The sequence below is a fragment of the Corvus hawaiiensis genome, chromosome 3 (assembly GCF_020740725.1).
Source record: "Corvus hawaiiensis isolate bCorHaw1 chromosome 3, bCorHaw1.pri.cur, whole genome shotgun sequence".
Classification (NCBI taxonomy): Eukaryota; Metazoa; Chordata; class Aves; order Passeriformes; family Corvidae; genus Corvus; species Corvus hawaiiensis.
In genome coordinates this window covers 92,024,718-92,039,608 of record NC_063215.1, presented here as the reverse complement: position 1 = coordinate 92,039,608, position 14,891 = coordinate 92,024,718, and the positions used below count along the sequence as shown (strand labels likewise).

The window sequence follows — 14,891 nt, the reverse complement described above, 5'->3', positions numbered from 1 at the left end:
GTTCTGTTTTAACCTCCCAATGAGTGTGTCGCTGAGCTTTGCATGCCCTGCAGCCAGCGGAGATGGCACACATGGATTCATCTGGATTCATCTATCCACGGCCTGCACCTCCTGCGTGCTGCATTTATCTACCAGAGCACTATAATCCTCCTCTTTTCAGCCAGACGCTTGGCAATTAAGACACGATCTGCCCTACTTAAGGTATAAATAAGCCTTTAATGTAACTTGGGCATTACATTAGGACACGAGGGGCTCTTTTGAAGGCACAGCTTTCGCACAGCGGGATTCACAGAGCAGGCTGCTCCTGCAAGATGCTCCAATAAGGAGAAAGGAATGGTTTCCCAACCACGCATAGAGAGCAGCGGCAGCTTCTGACTAGTGAGATACTAAATTGGCCTTTATCAGTTGTACAAGTATGTGTGCCAAGGGTAAGCTGCCTATGTCCTTAGATCAAGCAAGTTTGTCCATGCAGGCAATAATCATCAGAAAGTTTACTGGCTTAAAGAAAAGAGATGGGAGGGAGCTGAAATACTCACTTGTAACTAGTTTCCCATCTTCGATTCCAGCAGTATTGGTGGGTGTAATACTCTGCACCTGACTGTCCTGAGTCTCCTTGGCTTGTGTGACCCATGTATCTGTGGCAGATTGCTGTGTTTTGGCCATCGCTTGCTCTTGCCTCTGACTTGCTTTGTTGGGCTTGGGTGATTGAGGGAGCTTTTGTATGTGCAGGAAGCTATGGGCACTTTTAAACCTCTGAGTTTGGGGGGGAAAAAGCAAGCTGGGGAGTACCAGGTCTTGCAGTGTATTTGATGCAGTCTAAAAAAAATCCTCTATTTACACCTTTTCTCCTTTAATTGAAAGTTAAATCATTGAAATGAAACAACTGAAATGGGGTGAGGAGTCACTGGCATTGTGCTGAATACAAGTGTACACCCTGAGTGTGCAGTACATGCCTAGAAACTTTTACAGCTTACTGATATGATGATGTTAAGATTGTAGAGTCATTAAATGGGAGTGAAATTATCAAATAATTTCCCCTTCTAGGTTTCCTGGTAATACTGAATTACAGGTACTGACACCACTGCTGTTATCTCAGATGCTCCCGCAGCTGCCTGACACTGCATGAGCTGAGGTCGCTGCCAGGCACTGCTGTTAGGAAGAGGAAGAAAAAGATTAAATCTGTCATCATCAATTACCTGCTCTTAGCTCAGCTACTGAAGAAATAACACATTTTTGAGTAATTTGAATATTGCATGCTGGACTTTTTACAATCCGTAGTTTATCAACTTCTTGCATAGCTTGAGGCAAACATAACAAACACTTCTTTTGAGTCACAAGCCAACCTTGTCTCCACTGCAGCTGTCCATGAGTTTCCCTAGGACCCTGACCCTGTGGTCACAGGTAGGAATTAACTTTTACAAGTGATAGGGCAAATCTGTATTGCTTTCTTTATTCTTTCGTATGCTGGGAGGAGATGTCTTGATGGATTCGGGCTCGCTGCCTTCAGGCACTTGGGGCTTGAGGCACACAGATGTGCATGTTTGTGTAGACTTTGGGCAATGTTCTTCCTGCTTAGAGTAGTACAAAGGGGGGAAGAGGGAGAAGGGAAAGGTTCCTTTAAACATTTTTTTTCTTTTTTCTTTTTTTTTTTTTTTTTTTTTCTTTTAAATGGGGGGATGGATTTTAGTAGTGGGCAGTGGGTTTTTCTCTTGAGTCTTGCTTGTGCCTGTGCAGACCTATCCTGTCCTGCCCCGGGGCTGGCTCTGGGCGTAGCAATCCTCCGCATGTACCCCGGTGTGAGTCGCGGGATCGGTATGTACCGTAGCAGTTGTTAGTGCTTAGGAGGTGGGGGTGGGCTGGGGCGGGTTACTTACGCTGCGAAAAGGACGCACCACCAGCCTTTGAATCTTTTCTCCTTACTTTGTGTTGTTGTGTTTGCGCCAGTGGTTGCCAACACTTCATTCTCCTGCTGTCCGTATTTAAATTACCCATATTCAGACTCCTTCAGGCAGGGGAGACTATGACCAGTCTGGAAAGCTGCATATTTACTAGATCTGATAGTGGTAAAACCTGAATTTCCCCCTGCTGTCAAAGGGATGAGAAGGGTGGTGTACTGGAGAGAGCAAGAGTAAACATAACTGTGCTCAGCTGGTACCAACAGTAGGCTTTACTTCCTGGGAGGACTGTCCTTTCTTGCAGCATTTTGTTATCTTGCTGAAGATGCCGAATGTGCAGAAAATCGGGAGCACTTTGCCCTTTTTGTCCATTTTTTGAACTTTGAGCAGTTGGTCAGGATTGATTATCAACCCAGGTAGCTAATTGCACTGCTTCTCATTTCACTGAACAGAGGTGCTGTGGCCAGAGTCTCCAGGACAAGACCTGTCAAGTAAAACAGTTGAGGTGGAAGCTAGGAGTTTACCTATGGAGCTGAGTGAGAAGGGAGGTGTGGAGAACAATGGATTTGTTCAAAATGAGGCTTTTGAGGACAAGGAGACGGACACCAGTAGTGAAGAAGAAATGCCAAAACCGTGCAGTATTGATGTGGACCCTGTGGCTGTGGAGGAGACACTATTGAAGCCTTATGCTGGGATGCCAAAGGAAGTCCTGCTGCAGTTCTCCAGCCAAGCCTGCTACAGAGTCACCAGGGAGATCCTCTTCTGGCTCATAATTGCTGGTTCCATTGCGCTTGTGTGTGCTACCATTGCGATCATCGCTCTCTCTCCAAGGTGCCTTGACTGGTGGCAGGCTAGTCCTATTTATCAGATCTATCCTCGTTCCTTCAAGGACAGCAACATGGATGGGAATGGGGATCTGAAAGGTGGGTCAGTTTTCATTCTTGCTGTGTGCAGAGCTGTGTAACAGTTGTCTGTGTATGAGTGTATATAAAAAGCAAAGCCAATAAGAGAGTACAGTCCAATAGACAAAGCCACCCTAATGGAGAGAAGTAAGAAAAGTTGTCTGACAACGTTAATGGCAACTCACATTGTCGTGAATAAATCCAGGAGTTGCTTGCTCAAGTTAAGTCTAAGCCTGGAGTTAGAAGAGAGGTTAGAAATGGTGCTGAGAGCAAGCAGCAGCACAGCTGCCATTGGAGTCAGATACCTCCACAAAACTGAGGTTAGTCAGGAGCACTTGGTCATGTTTGATTGGCTGCTTTTCCTAAGGAAAACTAAAACTGACAAAGAGGGGAGAAAGATGTGTTACTTCTTGTTTTCTTCATGGTCTAGGTGTTATCAGCTCATAAGAATGTGTGGAGATGGGGCACCCAGTAGCAAGGAGGCAATGCCTCTTATCAGTAGCTGAGCTGAGACTGCCCTGCAGAAAGGGAAGGCACAACACCAAAATGGACGATGCATTTCTAAACAAGAAGTGATAGCCACACTGTACAGTACTGGCAAGTGAAGGGCAGAAACTGTTTCTGTGGTTGCACACCAGTGGTAACATGTCAGGAGGATAAAGGAACCTGTGTGCCATCTTTGAGAGCCCATGGCCAACTCAATTAAACAAAAATCTTTTGTCTTTTCTGAACAGATGATGTCCTTTTCTTTTTAAATAGGTATCCAAGAAAAACTGGACCATATTACATATTTGAATATAAAAACCGTCTGGATCACCTCTTTCTTTAAGTCCCCTTTAAAAGATCTTGGATATGGAGCTGAAGACTTCTATGACATTGATCCCATTTTTGGATCAATGAGAGATTTTGAGAATCTGATTGCAGCCATACATGACAGAGGTAAGCTGCATCTCCAAGCAAAGTAACTCTATTCAAAAGAGGGACCTTCTAGTGCAAGGTTGTAATGTGAGACTTGAGTTTGTGCACCTGGCAATCCCCCCGTGGTGGCATTGAGCAGGAGCAGATGGAGGTGGCAGCGAAGGGTACAAGGCAGCTCCACAGCTCCGTGAGCTCCGTGGTTGCTGTTTCCTGCCCTTCAGCTCTGGGGCAGTGCTGGGAGCAGGACAGAGGGCACAGGGAGCTACAGCAGCAGCACAGGGCGGCTGCATGTCCTCTGCAAGGAGGATGTTTGTGGTGGTGGGCTGGCACCTCTCCATGCTCCCTCAGGCACGTCTTACGGGCATTGAAAGGCTGGGATCAAGCAGAGGTGCAGTTCTGTCTGACTGAACACGAGGGAACACACGCTTCCTTCCTGCCCTTGCACCCTTGCTTTGGTGCGTTCATGCCTCAGACCAAATGTTTGCTCAGGTGTTTCTCCTTACAGCTGTTGAGCTGAGTGGAAAATGATTTGCCAGTCTGAAATGTTTGAGGTTTCAGTAAAATGTCTGGTCTTCAGGAAGGGTGATGAAGAATGTGTATTCACTGATGCTAGACCGGTGAAGTACCTTTCCCACCTGTGAGGTGTGAGACAGATGTTGAAGTCAGAGTTAGTGGAAGTGGCTCATAACAGCAGAAATCTGTTCTGATTTTTTTCTTCACCCTTCTTTCCCTCCCAAGCTGTGTTCCGGCTACTTGCAAACTCCAGTTAGTCTAACTGTTTTGGTAGTCTGGTACTTTTTGGGGGGTTTTTTTTGTTTGTTTGTTTGTTTTTTGCCTCTCTCCTTCACCAGACCTCTGGCATGGAAGATGGCCAAATACCTCTGATACTGCATTCAGAAAAATTATTAACGTTGTTTTAAAAGGCTAAATGTAATGTTGTAGTTTGGGGTTTTATTAATGTGGGGTTTTGTTGGTTGGTTGGATTTTTTATGTTTTTGATTTTATTTTTAAGGGCTAAAGGTGATAATGGATTTAATACCAAACCACACAAGTGACAAACACCGGTGGTTTCAGCTGAGCCGCAATCGGACTGGGAAGTACACAGACTACTACATCTGGCAGGACTGCATGCAGGCTGCTGGCTCAGTCATTCCTCCCAACAACTGGGTAAACATGGGAAGGGACACATGCACATCCCGAGCTGGATGCCACAGAGCAAAAGCAGCTGTAACATGATTGTCCCAGTGTACATGGGGTTTTAAATGCCTGGTGAGAGGTACAAACTGATGTTACTACGTGAGCTAGTGCAGATTAAGATTTAAACGAGGTTGGGGGGTCAGGGGAAAAGTTCCTACTTCAAGTGGAATTTTAAAAATTAATTTTGTTTCTTCACCTTCACCTTCTTCATTCATGAAACAAACACACACAAAAAAAGGCTGTGCACAAGTTGTTCACACATGCCCCCGTCTGTGTATGGGTATTTTGCTCTACAAACTGTGTGTCAGCTCCTCTGAAATCACGGTGGGGAAGGAAACAAAGCAATGTGATCTTGGCTTTTTTCCTTTTTCCTGTAAAGTGATCAGGCCAGAAGATGTGTTGCCTATTTCAAATAGGTTTATTTTAGATTTGAACTGGTGGGAGCATGATTAGGAACTTGCATATTCTAAAAACTCAAGGTGGAATTAGTACTTTGTATGAGTTAGTGTAATTTCTCTTTAGAGTCTTAAGAGCTATCTTAGCTTTTGGAAATTTTTATTACAGAGATGGTGATAAAGTTTAACATTTTTAAGATGTTGACTGTTGTTTGCACTTCAAAGGGATAATATTGGATTGCAGAAAGCTCTAAGTTAACTAAAGCTATTTTTAATAAGCTTTAGGAGAAGCAATTCCAAAATAAATGCTCCTACCCATGTTTTCCCCTCTATTCCAGATAATTCCCCACAATGCTGAACAAGAAATACATGTGACAAAGCACAACTAAAGGGAGAGCAACTAGTGGGAAAAAGAAATTAAAATCATAAGTACCAAAATCTGCTCAAAATGTAGTCCATTGATTAGGCACTTTGTGCTTTATTTTATGCTTGTAGTGCCCCACATTTTAATGTCTGCACAGGAGGAAATGTTTGTTAAATTAGTAGTTCTGATTATCTCCCTCCCTTGGATGAGCAGGTGAGTGTCTTTGGGAATTCCAGCTGGCAGTTTGACGACATGAGAAAGCAATGTTATTTCCATCAGTTTGGGAAGGAACAGCCTGACCTAAATTTTCGCAACCTTGCTGTCCAACAAGAAATCCAGGTGAGTATGAAGTATGAAACCCACTGCTGCTGAGCCAACAGCAAAGCAGCTCTTGCACTGAAGCCTGTGCAGACTGACTTACCCAAGTGCAGAGAAGTTTTTATCTCTGTTGATACAGAGCGCTGTTAATTAGCCCAGCAAATGGGGGGATGGCACCTTGTTTTAGCAGAGAGAGGTTTGCATTTCCAGGAAAGCAGAGGCAATGCAGATTTGAATTACAAGGAATGCCTGGGATTGTGGATAAGGGGGAGATAGTGAGTTTCGATCTGTCTGCATGTCTGACGACTCTCCAGGGGACAAAGGAGTGTTTTCACAGTGAGAGTGGTGGTGGTGGTGTCCCAGCAGAAAATGTGGAATTCATTAAGATATAGGGATGTGAGCCTGAACATGGGGAGCCTGACAACTGCTGCTTCTTTTCCCCCCTTCCTTTAAGTTATCCCTCAGCAGGTAGCACAGCTACTTCAAGTGTTTAAGTGACTCCTGAAGCATTTGCTACTTTGTACTGTTGAATTGTGGTGCGTTTCTTTGGCGCTGGTCTTCACAGCTGCCCAGTCCTCCTGGGATGGTCTCTGTGGGGCCTCTCCCCTCACCAAGTGGGTACTACATGAGCTCGAGGAAAGAAAACACTTCTGGCCATACTTTTTAACTCAAATATGAAATGAGACTGCTTTTAAGACTGGTCCTTGAAGAACTCTGTGAGAAACCTCTCTGTGTCTTGATACTTCCCTTAATCCCACATCTTGCCATTTGCACTTTTTTTTTCTCATAGCATTGCACATGCTTTTTATTAGTCCTAATTAATTTTTCAAAATGGTACTTGGATTATTGAAACTCCAATAGCAAAGAGATGCTGCATTTCCTATGCAAAAAAAAAAAAAAAAAGAAGAATACATAAAAGCTGGAAGTTTGGGTTGGTAACACCAACCTTTGGTAAATGTGTATGAACATCATGTTAAAGAATAATCTTTGTCTAGTATTTTAATTCAAAATCCTGTTCCAGAAGGTTGGGAGGACTGAGCAGGAAGCAAATGGACTTTTGCAGAGAAGCTCAAGTCTTTGGGCACCCAAGAACAGCCAAACTCAGCCACCAGCATGTTGTGGCTTTCACATGTGCATAGACGTAGGTTGGTGCCAGTGAGAACCACGTCAGTGCTTGATGTTTGCAGTGCTGATACGGGGGGTTGCCTTTGTGCTGAGCACAGGTATAAGCATGAACATTTTTGGGTAGGTTCAGTATTGGACAGGCACTGTATTGAGAGCTGATGCTTTCACAGTGGTGCTACCAGAAAGTGCAGCTCAGTGAGGCTGAGTCTTTATTTGCCAAACAAAACTCTGTACAGCTTGAGTGTGGACTAATTCTACTCCAGCCTGTTCAGACAAGTGTTCTTCATGCATTTAAAAAAAGGCAATTCAATAGACATCTTTAAAAATATATAAAAAATGGATTTTTCCTCAGATGAAGACGAATATCACATCTAAAAGGACATTTGCTGAAACCACTCAAGAAGGACTGAACTTTGGAGGTTTTTGTTAAAACTAGGGCAATTAAAACTGTAGTAATATGATAGTTACTGAGGTAGGAGATAATTTTACTGATAGTGACGAATGTTGGAATTTGATAATGAAATTTCAAATAAGTAGCATTTGTAATTGTTGGATAATAATTTTTCGTGTTCCTGCAAATCAACAAATAAGTCAGAAAATAAAGCTAAAAAAATTACACCAGTCAAATAAGAGAGAACAAATGTTTCAAGAGCTCTATTGTGTAAAAGAAAATTGGTGGCACAAGGTTTGTGCAGAACAACATATTCCTGTATATTTGAATCAATGTGTTCTAATTATGTGCAGCCATGACGAGTGTTTATCAACAACAGCACTTAGCACGAGCCCAATTGTGTTGATGAATGAGATTAGAAACTGATTTTAGCGAGTCACGCCCTGGCTTTGGTCTTCTGAATTATGGGAGAAGTTACAGACCAGTCTGTTTCTTTTTTGTACTGAGTGAAATAATAAGACATACTTTATTTAACTATTAATTTGACCTTAGATCAATGTGATTCACTTTAGCTTCTAGAAAAATTTGAAGTACAAGTTAAAAAATTAATTGTTACGTATTAACACCTCCTTACAAGTTTAGTTTTCTTTTTAAGGGTATACTATTTTAAATGGGGTGGGCTCACTCAGACTTTTCAATTTTTACCTTTGTCTAGGATATTATAAAATTTTGGCTCGGCAAAGGAGTTGATGGATTTAGTTTGGGCGCTGTTAAATTTCTCTTAGAAGCAACACATCTCCGAGATGAGCCTCCAGTGAACAAGTCTCAGAATGGAGTAATGTATATGTTCTGTCTTTGCTTTCTTTCCTGCATTTCCTACAGAGAAAAGAGTGTCTGGTTTGACTCTTTTGGGGCTTAATTGTGGCTGTAGGAAAATCAGGTCAGCCACGTCCCTTGGAAGGCAGGTGGGTCTTGAGCACTCTGCAGAGAGAGCACTCACCAGAAAGAAGCCCCAGTAAGAACTGGAACAAAACTAAAAACCACTGGTATAGGTAGCTTGTCACAGTGAGAGGTGACCAGGCACATTCACTGTTGTTTATGCTATTTGCTTTTGCTCTGATAACAAACTTGGTGATATTCCCAGATAGTGCCAGCACTAAGACATTGTTCTCTTGTGGAGCTGGGGATCACAGACAGCTGGTCAGCTCCAACATGGTGGTGGTGTTGGGCTACCTTACCAAGGTATTGTCCATCTTTCCAGCCTTCTGTGAGGCCACAGCACCTGCTGTGCTCACTGCTCCAGATGGGCTCTGTTGGCTAGTGCTGTGGGTGGGCTTTCCCTGCTGAAGGATGGGATCCAAAATTACCAGTCCTCTGCTACTCTAGAGTTCCTTGAGTGCAGTTCAGCTCTGTGCTCTTAGTGTTAGCATGCTGAACTCATGTCCATAAAAATTTGTGGGCTGGTGCACTCTCAGGAAAGGATGGGAAGAATTTGGAGAATTCTGAAACCTAAAATATTGGTCAACTAATGTGAAATACTATACCCTGCTTTAAGGAGAGTATCACAGCCTATTCCCAGCTCTACCATGACTACACGACCACGCAAGTTGGTTTGCATGACATCATCCGTGGCTTCCGTCACACCATGAATCAGTTCAGCAGAGAGCCTGGCAGATACAGGTAACCAGCACAGCTGGCCAGTTTTTCTCTAATATTCCTCACCCTCTTGCTAGCAATAAAATGTTTTTTTAATAGCATAATATGCCATAGAAATGCAAATCCTCCAATGCAGATAGCAGTGCATAGGCTGTATTGTCTCTTCCCCAGTGTGTGCAGAAAGGAAAGGAGATGGCCCTGTTAGGTCTGCTCCATCTATGGACTCTACAAAGCTGAGCAGAAAAGGGAACCTTTCTAACACAGAGATGCTGCAATTCATCAGCTCCGTACCTGATTTATTGTATAGTTTTAATAGTGTAGTTCAAGTGAGACACACAGAGAGTGTTAGAATCACAGAATGGTGGAATTTGGAAGGGACCTCCTGAAGTTCTCTGGTCCAAACCCCCTGCTCATTAGGGCCACCTGGAGCCAATTGCCCAGGAATTTGTCCAGATGGCTTTGGAACATTTCCAATAATGGGGACTCTACAACCTCTCTGGGAAACCAGTGCCAGGGCTCAGTCGCCCTCACAGTGGAAAAGTTTTCTGATGTTCATAGGGAAACACATTTCCTGTGTTTCAGTTTGTACCCATTGCGTCTGGCCCTGGCACTGGGCACCACTGAAAAGAGCCTGGCTCTGCCACCTTTGCACCCTCCCTTCATGTATTTACATACATGGATGAGATCCCCCTGAGGCTCCCCTTCCCCAGGCTGAGCATCCCCACCTCTCAGCCTTTCCTCCTGGGAGAGATGTTTCAGTCCCTAATGGCCCTAGTGGCAGGGAAAAGGGGAAGGATTACCTCCCTCACTTCTGGCAGCACTCCTCCTAACGCAGCCCAGGATGCCATGAGCCACCTGCAAGGGCACATGGATGGCTCGTGGTCAACCTGAGGGACGCCCAGGTCCTCTTCTGTGAAGGAAAGCATGGAAATTGCTGGAATGGACTGTGTGGCTGTGGATTCAGAAAGATATGACCTCAGTCAGATACTTTAGCCTTGTGTTGACTCTTGTAGATTTTTTCTCCAGCAATTTCCAAGAAGTATTTCTCCTTGATTCCTTGTGTGCTTTCCAAAATATTGTTTCTCTATATTAATCTTTTTTGATGGGGAGGGGGAAGTTAACGTAATTCTTAATGCTCTGTGTCCAACCATTTCTAGCTTTATTCTGTACTGTGTAACGAAAAATGAGCCAAAAAAGCTATTTGTGTACTACTTTGTAGATTTATGGGTACTGATGATGATGAAAAGGAAGACATTGAAGCAACAATGATGTATTATGGAACGACTTTTATCCAAGAAGCAGATTTTCCCCTCAATTTCAACCTAATTAACATGAAAAATCTATCGGGCAACAGCATTTTTGAAGCTGTCGACTTGTGGATGAAAAACATGCCTGCAGGAAAATGGCCAAACTGGGCAGTAAGAGTTCTAGACCAACTCTCATAGGAAGGGCTTGTTCCTGTAGGTGACAGAAACCATACACACACTGATTTCAGTGGGATCAGCAGCATCCTGAGCTCATGGCTGAGCTACAGTCCCTGTCCTTGTGAAAACTTCCAGCTGCTGTAGTTGGAGTCCTTGGCACTGTCCGGCTCTCCTGCCCATCAATAATAGTACCACTCCCCATGCAAGGATGACAGAAGGGAATTTATGATCATGCCTCTCCCTCAGTGTCTCCAATGGCTGAAACACCAGTGAGAATGGAATTGGGATAATTATCTTTGACCATAAACTGACTCACTGCAATAGATTGTTGAACCGACCCAGGGCCAGGGCAGAGAAGGCAGTGGAGGGCAGTTAACATAAAACATTGCTCCTCTTTCCTAGGAAGCATGTTTGGAATGTCCAAGGGATTTTTTCAAAGCAAGCAGAGCGGTCCTCACACAGCAGAAGAAATAGCAGGGACCTGTAAGCAGGGAGAGTTGTTATTTGTCATCTCTTCCTCACTTCTGCCTCATGTGCTGCTGGCAGGACTTCTGTGTATTAAATTTTTTGTGACAGAAGTTTGTAGTGGCACCAAGATAAACATAATGGACCTCACAGCCCTGGAAGGGAAAGAAAACCCCCAAAATATTTACTACCTTTGTTAAATTAGTTAATTTCACATAGACATGAAATCTTATAACATGTGTTTAACAGAATGTTTTCGTCAGGTTGGAAGCCCTAACGCTGCGCGGATTTCAACTCGGATTGGGAAGGAGTACGTCAATGTCATGAACATGCTGCTCTTAACCCTCCCTGGTACTCCTGTAACTTACTATGGTGAAGAAATAGGCATGGAGAACATTGTGTCAGAAAATGTAAGTGAAGAACGTGTAAACTCTGGTCCTGTTGTTGTTTAGTTCCAAGTAACAGAACATTCAAAAATACAAGAACTTTTGTTAACCAAACCCAGTCTTCCTCACTGCTTAAATGGTTTTCCGTGTTCCTCATGGCAAACCACTGTACAGCATGTAGAAATGGCCAGGCCAGAGACCAGAACCAAGGCCTTGATGTGTGTCTGAACTGGTAGACTTCAGTTATGGATCCTGATTTCTGTCCTTCTCCAGATCAGTCTTGCATGGTTTGCAGCAGCGTTGCTTCAGCAGAAAGGACAGCAAGTGGTTAGGAGAGGTGTGCTGCAGTCATATGAGGGAAGAGGAACTGAGTCATCTCCTTCCTCCCATGGAAGTGCCCTCATCATTACGTCAGAGTCCATTATTTCCTGGCTGTGATTTAAAGGAAGTCACGGTTCTGATTCTGTCCAAGCCACGGCTGTCATGAGTGTGCCCAAGCTCAGAAGAAGGGATCTGCACAAAGGGGAGGCTGCCTGGCGGCAGGCAGAAGTGGCTTTTGGTTGTCATGCATACTCTGTCCCAAAAGGCAACAGCTCATCTCTGCCTCTCCTGACCACATTTGAGCACCATGAGAACATGGTTCTATGGCAGATGCCGGTTTCCCTGTGGAAAGCCTCTGTTAAGGAATGAGGCAGCCTCTGACAGAGTTAGGAAATGGCATGGGCTAGCTTTGTATCAAAGGGAAAGAGGTACTTGAAGCACAGGATCATCTCCAGGGTTGTCTGATTCAGATGTGAGGAAATGATTCTCTGATTTAAAAGGAAATCTCATTTCCTCTGAGAAACCCCTAGGTCAGAGTATCCCCTGCATTTTCTTGCTGCTGCCGATTACTGCTGACAGAGTGATTCTCTTAAGAAAAGTGGCTCACCCTGAGCTCCTCAGGGTTCACTCTCTTTTAGTGGCTACCCTGTGGCTCACGGCTTTGGAACAATGCAAACCCACCCTTCACTCAGTCTGGAGAGGAAGGTTCCCTGATTAATGGGTGTCTTAGGAAGATGGGAGAGTATTTGCTCAGGATGATATAGTCTATAGCCCCAGCATTTAAAACACTGCAGGAGATGCTGAAAGAGGTAAAGATGAGAGGCAGTGTTACCAGTGTTGAAAACTTAAGATTTTTTTCCCCCTGCTTTTCAGAATATGCTAAAAAGGAGAAACCCATTATTTATAATGTCACAAAGCAAAGTGACAATTTCTTTTGTTAGGCTGCTGTTCTGACAGATTGTATTGAAAAGTGTCCTTTATATGAAAAACAGTTTTCATGGAAAACAAACATTCAAAGTATGTGCAAAATATTTTATGCCCTCTTATATCATTAAATTTAAGTGTCAGATCTTTTGGCAGCTCTTCAATAACAATGAGGAAGCTTTTTCAGAATTTTTTCTGATTTCTTCAAAATGAGAACTTCAGACTTTTTTTTACATTGACACTTTTTAATCAGCTAAAAGCCAGTTTTCAATAGTTTTGCACTTGGAAATAATAATTTTACCTTTCTAACACAAACAGTCCTGTCAAAATTGTACCCCTTGCAAATGCAAGCTTGAAAAGTTCTGGGGTGAAAAGTGCAATAGTTACAAAAGAACAGACCCCAAACAGCACTTACTTGTTGTTCACTGTTATTTTAACAACACCTCTTCTAAGGACTCATTACTTCACATATTCACTCACTGCATGTCTAGATATTTATCAGAATATCCTGGCTGTCATCAGTAAACTTTTATCCAACCATCTGTTGCAAAGGATGACAACTCCAGCAAGAGTCATTTGGGAATTCCATGTTTTACCCAGTGATGCTGTATCTGAGATGATCCACTCCTCTCCATTTCAGGAACTGTCTTGGTTCTCATTTTCTCCTTAGATTTGGACCACAATTACATCCTCATGAAATTTTAACGTAAACCACAGGAAGCAATACTGAAATGGTGTTAATTTGGGAGATGTGAGAACGTGCTATTCAAAGAATAATTTTTAATATGCTAATCACCACTTTATTTTCTAGGTGACCCTCCCAGAGAAATCCCCCATGCAGTGGGATGGAGAAGTTAATGCTGGTTTTACTGAAGGCAACAGCAGCTGGTTACCTGTTAACTCTGACTACCAAAGTGTAAATGTGGAAGTAGGTATCTACAGATGTGACAAACTAATGGTCTACAGATATTTTAATTTATCTGTTTTGCTCTGATTTCCTTTTAGTAGTGGGCACTGGCAATAAGAACAAACTTAAGGGAAAAAAAAAAGCACTGAATCCTCACAAGTTTTATTAGAAAAGGAAATCCTTGCACAACAAGGAGCCTACTTTATCTATATTAATTTAAGCAGAGCAACTACAATTATGATGTTGATGTGGCAATTTGGCTCTTTAACATCCTTTTAATCCTTTTGATATTAAATTGAAAACTGGTCTCTTTTTCCCCCCATTTCTATTGCTAAAGAACGCACTGGCTTTGTAACGAGAACTTAACCTAGACCAACTCTAACATAAGCAGAGCAGTGAATCAAACAGATTTTGCAGAGCTACAGTGCTGACCAAAATTAAAGGCAGAAAAAAAAATCTAAGATAGCAGAAATATAAAACATGAAATAAACTGCAGTGACTGCAGTAGACTGGACTCAACGAAAAAGATTCAGTGTCAAGCTTTCAATGGCTGTGGCTTTCTCCTGAATCAACAGTACGAAAAGGAAGCTGTGGGAGGAAGCAATCACATTAGTGCTGGGGAACTGTTATGCCTAATAACCTCTGTCTCTGCCACTCCACACAGGCCAAGGGAGTGCATGAGAAAAAGCAGTTTTTCAGTGAAATTTGCAGACAGATTTGAAGAGGGATAATTGTCAGCATGGAATTCTGATAGGCACGTTCTCAGCAGACTGAGTGGATGTGAGGAGGGAGTCGTATTCCCCCCTGCAGTGCCAAGGACTGACCCTGTTGGTGCTGACTGTTGCAGGTCCAGAGCACCTTGTCCAACTCAACCCTGAGTCTGTACAGAGCGCTGACCTCGCTGCGGAACAATGAGCTCCCCATGAACCGAGGGTGGATGTGCCACATCTGGAATGACAGTGATGTGTTTGCCTATGTGAGGGAGATAGATGGGTTAGACAGAGTCTTCATGATGGTGCTCAACTTCGGCCAGGAGTCGACAGTAGACCTGAAGGCCATAGTTCCTAACCTTCCCTCTGAAGCTGTTATAAGACTCAGTACTCATTTCAGCAATGCTGGTGAAGTGGTCAATACCAAAGTAATTAAAACTGAAATGGGAGAAGGCCTGGTCCTTGAATACAAAACAGCAAAGCCTGTTCATACTATGGAAGCTTTTCAAGAGAAGTGTTTTGTGGCAGAAAAAGCTTGTTATTCCAAGGCCTTTGATTTACTCTACAAGAACTGTTAAGTACAGGAGTAGAAT

At 43.3% G+C, this 14,891-nt stretch overlaps 1 protein-coding gene across 13 annotated transcripts; it reads left to right on the top strand.

Annotated features, from left to right (window-relative positions):
• Positions 1-107: 107 nt before the first annotated feature.
• Positions 108-14,876, top strand: SLC3A1 (solute carrier family 3 member 1). 13 transcript variants are annotated; one of them, XM_048297081.1, is made up of 13 exons: positions 237-428; positions 1,360-1,401; positions 1,735-1,812; positions 2,348-2,818; positions 3,557-3,736; positions 4,728-4,882; positions 5,885-6,010; positions 8,221-8,340; positions 9,061-9,185; positions 10,381-10,579; positions 11,314-11,460; positions 13,493-13,609; positions 14,436-14,876. In XM_048297081.1, the coding sequence occupies exons 3-13, from the start codon at positions 1,785-1,787 to the stop codon at positions 14,874-14,876; spliced, it is 2,109 nt and encodes a 702-aa protein (XP_048153038.1). In that variant the 5' UTR covers positions 237-428; positions 1,360-1,401; positions 1,735-1,784. The 13 variants fall into 13 exon arrangements, with proteins under 13 accessions (XP_048153044.1, XP_048153045.1, XP_048153035.1 ...); XM_048297080.1 differs by having other exon boundaries at positions 237-574; XM_048297078.1 differs by having other exon boundaries at positions 236-378; positions 1,360-1,812.
• The last annotated feature ends 15 nt before the right edge of the window (positions 14,877-14,891 follow it).